Raw genomic sequence first — 7,952 nt, 5'->3', positions numbered from 1 at the left:
GCAAGGACAGAGCGCCGGATGCCCTCTCGCGCCCAAGGCAAGGACAGAATGCCGGATGCCCTCCCGCGCCCAAGGCAAGGACAGAGCGCTGGCGGGCCTCCCGCGCCCAAGGCAAGGACAGAGCGCCGGCGGGCCTCCCGCGCCCAAGGCAAGGACAGAGCGCCGGCGGGCCTCCCGCACCCAAGGCAAGGACAGAGCGCCGGCACGCCTCCCGTGCCCATGGCAAGGAAAGAGTGCCGGCGGGCTCTACCGGAGTGTTCAGTTTAGTTAATATTTGAGTTGTATGAAACCGGTCTTATACAGAAAACTTTAAAAAAAACAAAACCTTTTGATACACAGAACAGGAATGAGTTAGATCCATTCTAAGAAATTACCATATGTTAGGAATAATAGAGGAATTTGATCTGACCGATACGATAGATGCAGTCTCATATTTTGAGTAGTCGCACACATCAATAAATAAAAAGGTACATCACATTGGAGGGGGGGGTCGTTAGATTCACTAGATCTAGACCCATCCTGCAATTCTAAAAAATACAGTGTCCATGACCTACATCTCCCACTCCCCATCACACAGTTCAGGTCATCAATACTATTAACAGCGTCTGCTGGAATGGGGGTACTTCATCTTCAGCTCCTCCTTGAAGCCCCTGTATAGTAAGCGGTTTCTTTTGTTCTCCTCCTCTTTCTGACTGTGGAAGTCCCCCGGGAGCTTATGGCCTTTATGAAGCAAAAATGCAGAGTCCAGGACTGCAAAGGAGAAGCCGGCCATATTCAGCTCACAAGCCTGCAGGGAAAATACAAAGATACTGTCAGATCGCACGACAACAGGGCGGCTCTACAGGGACACACATCTGCGCCTCTACTGGTGCCACAATCTATAAACTCTCTAGGTATGTGACAAACTTCATCCATAGAATTTTTTTTCCCCCTATATTTAACCCCTTCCAACCACGGCCATTTTTTAATTTTTCCCCGACAAGAGACATAAATATTACATCTCTATCACAGGCATGATGTTTATTTATTTATTTACAGGAAAACATGCAGTTTTGAACAACATCATATCATGTACTGAAAAATGTGGGGGAAAAAATCCAAGTTGTGGGAAAATAGTAAAAAAAAATATATATATATATATATATATATATATATATATATATATATATATATATATATATATATATATATATATATATATTTGCAATTCTGCCATTATTTTATGGATTTTGTTTTTACAGCGTTTGTTCTGCGGGCAAATGTATCCAGCAATGTGATACTCTGGGTCAGTATGGTTACAGTGATGCCATACTTCCATTTTTTTTTTTTGCTGCAGACGATAGTGATCGATTTTTAGTCCATTTTTTAAATGATGAGAAAAAAAATAAAACAATTTAGACATTTTCAATTTTCTATACAGTGAAGGAATTTACTCATTTCACAGATTGGACAACTAAAATGTTTATTTTTTTTAAATTCTTTATTTTTAATTTGGAGAAACTGGGAGTGATTTAAACTTTTATATTTGTCAACTAACTTTTTTTTATTTTTTTATAAAGTCTCCCTAGAGAACATGACCATGTGGTGTATTATATACTGCAGTATATAGAACAGGGTGGGCTTCATGGGACTACAAAGATAATGTCATACGGAGCCTTCAGTAGACCCCTGGCTGATGTTAACCCATCGCCCGTCCTCCCAACAGCACAGGCCAATCACAACTAATTCAATGTTGATGTGAGGAAATGACAGCAGCATCAAAATGGATAAATGACAGGAGTCAATGTCACCTCTGGGCACGGTTATTAGAAGCAGGTGCTGGCTGTATAACACAGGTGGCACCTGGCATGTATGACATCATCTTCATACTCCTTCACCTAATCTACTATGTGCTCCAACATTCTAGATTGGGGAAGTCCACCACTACCGGGAAGTCCACCACTACCGGGAAGTCCACCACTACCGGGAAGGTCCAACACTACCGGGAAGGTCCAACACTACCGGGAAGGTCCAACACTACCGGGAAGGTCCAACACTACCGGGAAGGTCCAACACTACCGGGAAGGTCCAACACTACGGGGAAGGTCCAACACTACGGGGAAGGTCCAACACTACGGGGAAGGTCCAACACTACGGGGAAGGTCCAACACTACGGGGAAGGTCCAACACTACGGGGAAGGTCCAACACTACCGGGAAGGTCCAACACTACCGGGAAGGTCTAACACTACCGGGAAGGTCCAACACTACGGGGAAGGTCCAACACTACGAGGGAGGTCCAACACTACGAGGGAGGTCCAACACTACGAGGGAGGTCCAACACTACCGGGAGGTCCAACACTACCGGGAGGTCCAACACTACCGGGAGATCATAAATGTCAGAAAGGCAACACCCTCACGATACGCTGTTATTTTCTCCGGTGATGGCTGTATGTAAACAGTGTACTTAGCGAAACAGCACAGCTCCGTTCACTGTATAGTTGTCAGTCTGGGTACTGCAGCTCAGATCGCATTCAGGTGAATAGGGGCTGACCTGCAGTACCTGGCAGCAGCCACTACAGTGTACAGCACTGTTTTGCTCCACTCTGTACACGCTTCACCTCTGGCAGCTGCTGGATGTAATCAGCTGCCAGACCCCATTAAACGGATATTGGTGACCTACCCTAAGCACATCACAGTAGTGGACACTCCATTTAACTTGCCTCCAAACAGAAGCTACAGTGTTATAAAATATATCTGAACATTACCTGACTGATCCTGTTGAACCCGTACTGCTTGAACCTCTCGTCGTAGGCTGGCACGTCCTTACTCCCGATATAGAACGGTTCCCACGGATCTCTCCACTCCACCACGTAGGCGACTGCCAGTCTCCTAGAAGGGTCCTTCTCCGGTAGGTTTAGCCACACTGAATAGTTAGTAGGTGCTTGGCATCGCGGGCATAACTCCTCATAAAACGCTCGCACTTCTCCCACCTGGTACAGTCGCAGCAATTCCTCCTTGGTGCCAGGCAGCCGCCTAGTATGTCTAATTTCAAAGGCAGGCACCACAAATACCAGGTGTGGATCAACCCCCTTATCAGCCAGGTCTAAAAAGCCTGATCTCAGCCCCTGACTGGGCACCATATCAATATCGAGCACCAGTACAAAGGCTGCGCTCCCAGTTCCGCCCCTGGCGACGTTTCGGAGCAGATTGTTGGGGTAAGACGTGTTCCCTGCGTAGTTTATTATATTTGTGCCCAGATTTGCCACCTTGGCGAAGACGGCCTGACACGTTTGAAGATGGGCAAACTCGGCTGCGTCATCTTGTTCTGGGAAGACGGCTGTATCTCCGGACTGGCACACCAGATGGACGGATACCCTCTGCCTCACTGACGGGCACAGCTGGGCGAGGGTATAGGTCAGCACCGCGGCTAGTTTCGCCTGGGCTCCGCTAGATGCAAACAGCGCTAACGAGATCCTACCATCCCACCGCTGCACCAGCTCCTGCAGATGCCACAGGTTACTCAGGCTGGCATGAGATGCCAACGCCACATCCTTAGACTGCCCCGCGTCACGGGCCAAGAGATGGCGGTAAATGCGGTATTGTCCGCCGGCATCTAGGATGCCACCGGACGCCAGCACGGACTTCAGGTGGTCCTTCTGCTCCCGCTGCCATCTTGGCTCTGCCCGGGGGGTGCCCGCCAGCACTGGATGGGCAGAGCGCTGCTGCTGCTGTCCATGGAGGTTAGAGAGAAGCGAGAGGTAGAGAAGCTGGAGGAGAGCGACAAGGAGGAGGGCGACGAGGACCACGCGGAAAAAGGAGCAGCGCACCGCAGTTGGCATCGCCCTTTTCTTTTTGAGGGGGGCCCAATTCCCACTTATGGTGTAAAATCAACCCCTGCCCTGGTAGAAGCCTGACAGCTGGTAAGGTGCACCCATCACACTGCTCTGAGCCCTGCACCCAACACTCGGGGTCCTCAGTGCCAGTGCCCCCTGCGCCCACCACTACTCAGGAGCGGCCGCACTCACACTTCTCCCTGCAGCCGCCTCTCATCACACCTCACCGTGACGCCTCCAGCCGCAGTCACTCGCATCTGATCTGCGAACTACACGGTGACGTGCCGACGTAACGTGCGTGCCTACACAGGATGCCCCGCCCACTACGCCGCCCGCATCCCTTACCCATCATGCCTCAAGCAGGAAGAGAACAATCATCTGTGCATGATATCGTTAAATTCACAGCGCCCTCTGCTGCAGCGGAAGCGCAAGATAAATGGTGCAGGCGCTCAGAGACTACAGTACCTACTGCCGGATGGCGCTTAGGAAACGCTAGAAGAGACGAGCAAGAAGCAGCGGATTATACCGCAGCCTAATGGCGACTGCGTCACTGCACACCAAGCATGTGATAGAAGGAGAAGCCCTGCTGAACTCATCAGACGAGGTGGCCGAGTGGTTAAGGCGATGGACTGCTAATCCATTGTGCTCTGCACGCGTGGGTTCGAATCCCATCCTCGTCGGATTCTTTTATGTTTTTTTATTATTTTATTCTTATGGATAAAAACTATTAATGACGATATCACCGGCGCTTATTCCACTCATAGGACTGGAGATGCACGGTGACTCTCTGTGTAAGGTTGTAAACCCCCCCCCCCCCCCCAAACTTTAATATATTCGTTGCTTTTGTGCAATACCACTAAGGCTACTTTCACACTGGCGTTTTTTTCAATACGTCGCAATGCGTCGTTTAGGGGAAAAAACGCATCCTGCATAGTTGTTTGCAGGATGCGTTTTTGCCCCATAGCGTAACATTACCGACGCATTGCGACGTATTGACACACGTCGCAACCGTCGTGTGACGGTTGCGCCGTGTTGTGGCGGACCGCCGGGAGCAAAAAAACGTTAAATGTAACGTTTTTTGCTCCAGACGGACCGCTTTTTCTGACTGCGCATGCGCCGCCGGAACTCCGCCCCCACCTCCCCGCACCTTACAATGGGGCAGCGGATGCGCCGGAGAAATGCAATGCGACGGGCCGAATTCCGACGCTAGTGTGAAAGTAGCCTAACCTGTATTTTGCAATGCTAGTCTATTCACTGACATTGCACAATTTTGTTCTACAGCCGTATCGAGCCGTCACTGCCCGTCCACATCCCGTCCGTGGGCCCTGAATTACATGCAGTAGTCCGGTACATAGGTCCAACCACATTAGAACGTGCAGCTTATTTTATTCCACACATAATATAGTTGGGCCATGAGCTCTCGAAGACGGGTGGGGACAGTGTCCCCCAAAGCCTAGATCCGCACCGGCGAACATGGCGCCGAATAACCAGAAAATAATGGGGCGAAGGGTTCACTTCCATCTGCGTATACACGGGGAGCAGAAATTGCATTGCACTCGCACTAATGTTATTCAATGAGGCCGCGTATATCAGACGGGACTCGCCAATGCAAGTCCATGTGTGCGAGAGAAAAACCAGATGTCACACAGACCATTCGTGCACCATGCGAATTCTACGTACAAATCTCTATAGATCGATGACAGAAAGATATTAGATAGAACATACAGATCCTGCACATATAGAATGTCACAAGCCCTCTACATGATACACTTGCACCCTTTGGTGCCTTTCAAGGTCTCTTTGCTGCACCATTGTGCATTCTGCTGTCATGTGCTAGCACAGTCCTGTGTTCTTATTTTACATGGCTCATTAAAAGCTATATTTTACTACAAGGTCGTCGTTTTCTCGCTGGATCCATCCTGCCTTTTTGCTGTTCCTACACCGACTGCTCAGCCTTCATCCGTGCGAGTCCTGGACCTTAGGAAGCCATGCATTAGCCGGGTAAACTGACTCATTCTACTTTTTCTTCTGTCTAAAACGTGTTTAGCCTTATTTAAACCCCCTATTTTGATAACCAGCAAAGGTAAAGCAGACAGTTGTTATTATCAGGCTGGGAAGGTCCATGGTCAATGTGCCCTTCCCTAGCCTAAAAATACAAGCCCGCAGCCGCCCCAGAAGTGGCGAATAGATGCACCAATTCTGGCATTTTGCTGTGTCTCTTCCCAATTGCTCTGGTGCGTTTACACCAGGGTAATGGTAGTTGGGGTTGATGTCAGCTTTGTTTTTGGACAATTCACAGCGATGCCAAACGTGTATAGTTTATCTTTCAATTTTAGTGAAGAAAAAAAAAAAATCAGAACTTTGAACAAAGAGAAATAGTTTTCTGACTTTTTATCTACAGTGTGATGTCAGTTTCACACGTCCTGATATCTTCAGTCCTGGAATATCTGTGTCCATGTATGTAATACTTGTGGCATATGTGTGCCGCAGCAGTACCAGAATGATGAGAGTTATATTCAAGAGGTAACAGTAAGAGCAGGCAGCTGCTACACATCAGGCTACACATGACGCTAATAACAGTGAGAGCAGGCGCCAGCTGATGGGAGTATTCATCATCAGCCACCGCCTGCTATATAAGTACATAAAAAGGCATGGGTTCCCACCTATTTTTGATAACCGGCCAGGCAAAACTGACAGCTGGGGGCTGCAACTCTCAGCAAGGCTGTTTATCAAGAATAGAGGGATTCCCACACAGTATTTTTATATTATTTAGATAAATAATAAAAAGCAGTGTGGGGTCCCAATTTTGAAAACCAGCCTAGCTAAAGCTGACAGCTGGTGTCACGCTCACGCCCTGACTGGTGGGCGTGAGCCAGAGAGTTGTGGCCCCACTGTGCCACAAACCTGACTACCCTGGAAGGGGTGTGACTAGGACAGCTGCCTTGGTGCCCGCTGGAGCCTCTGATGGTGAGGTCAGGCTTGTGCGGCAGGCAGCTGCCAGGTGCTACTCCAGGGTGGTGTCTGGCTGTGGCTGCTGATCCCACTTGGAGAACAGGAACACTAGAACAGGTGCGTGCTGGCAGGCACGGCAGACACAGGGCTGGCAGGCACAGTGTATGAAGGAACAGGTAAAGACCTGTTGACACAGCAGATGCTGATACTAGAACTGACAGGAAAGAGTGGAGTATGATGGAACATGTTTGGACGTATTCACACAGGAGGTGCAGGTACGGATGCAAGCAGGAAGGAACAGGTTGGGACCTGTTCACACGGGGTGAACCGCAAGGTATGCGAAGAGGAGCTGCAGCAAAAGATTCAGCAGCAGCAAGACCAGAGCGAAACTGCAAGGTATGCGGCGAGGAGCTGCAGCAAGAGCAGAGCGAAACTGCAAGGTTTGCGGAGAGGAGCTGCAGCAAGAGATTTTGCAGCAGCAAGAGCAGAGCGAAACTGCAAGGTATGTGGAGAGGAGCTGCAGCAAGAGATTCTGCAGCAGCAGAGTGAAACGGAGCAGAGTCGAAGGAGTGCAGAGCAGAGGTAGAAAAGTTGTTCAGAGTGAACACAAGTAAGGACACAGTAGGGAAAGAAGTACAGACAAGGAGACAGTGGTAGGACAGAGTTCAGACAAGTTAATGGAACGAGACAAGGTACTGGAACAATTAACAAATAATACAAAACCCGGCACTCAACTTTGTGGTGTGAAGAAACGAAAGATTTATTATCCCAAATCAGAAGACGTTTCGGTTCCACAACTGGACCTTCATCAGTAACGTTTACTGGGACAATATATAGATTCAAGTGGCTATATGGCCTGCCCGGAGGTAGCTACCAATATAGTATTGGATATCCAGAGAGAAAAGTTACAGCCTATATGGGTGCTGTCATCGTGGCGTCCACCGCTGAATAGCAAGTCCTATAGCAAGTCACTTGCTATTCAGCGGTGGACGCCGCGATGACAGCACCCATATAGGCTGTAACTTTTCTCTCTGGATATCCAATACTATATTGGTAGCTACCTCCGGGCAGGCCATATAGCCACTTGAATCTATATATTGTCCCAGTAAACGTTACTGATGAAGGTCCAGTTGTGGAACCGAAACGTTTTCTGATTTGGGATAATAAATCTTTCGTTTCTTCACACC

At 48.8% G+C, this 7,952-nt stretch overlaps 1 protein-coding gene and 1 non-coding gene across 2 annotated transcripts; one reads left to right on the top strand and one right to left on the bottom strand.

Annotated features, from left to right (window-relative positions):
- Window positions 1-4,088, bottom strand: B4GAT1 (beta-1,4-glucuronyltransferase 1). Its single transcript, XM_069738490.1, has 2 exons — window positions 2,746-4,088; window positions 1-787 (listed from the first exon to the last, which is right to left on the bottom strand). Exons 1-2 carry the CDS (start codon window positions 3,817-3,819, stop codon window positions 596-598), a joined length of 1,266 nt encoding a protein of 421 aa, XP_069594591.1. The 5' UTR covers window positions 3,820-4,088; the 3' UTR covers window positions 1-595.
- Window positions 4,089-4,411: 323 nt separating this feature from the next.
- On the top strand, window positions 4,412-4,493 carry TRNAS-GCU (transfer RNA serine (anticodon GCU)). Its single transcript has one exon. It is a non-coding gene; the product is annotated as a tRNA-Ser (tRNA).
- Window positions 4,494-7,952: the final 3,459 nt, after the last annotated feature.

Source organism: Ranitomeya imitator, chromosome 9 (genome assembly GCF_032444005.1).
Source record: "Ranitomeya imitator isolate aRanImi1 chromosome 9, aRanImi1.pri, whole genome shotgun sequence".
Taxonomy (NCBI): Eukaryota; Metazoa; Chordata; class Amphibia; order Anura; family Dendrobatidae; genus Ranitomeya; species Ranitomeya imitator.
Note: the sequence above shows the minus strand (reverse complement) of the source record. Positions and strands in the feature narration are given on the sequence as shown.

Excerpts from the sequence above, each read along its gene's own strand:
- B4GAT1 (XM_069738490.1), bottom strand. The coding sequence starts at position 3,819 with ATGCCAACTGCGGTGCGCTGCTCCTTTTTCCGCGTGGTCCTCGTCGCC. Across the intron at positions 788-2,745 it reads GGTTCAACAGGATCAGTCAG|GCTTGTGAGCTGAATATGGC; the intron begins GTAATGTTCAGA and ends TTTTCCCTGCAG.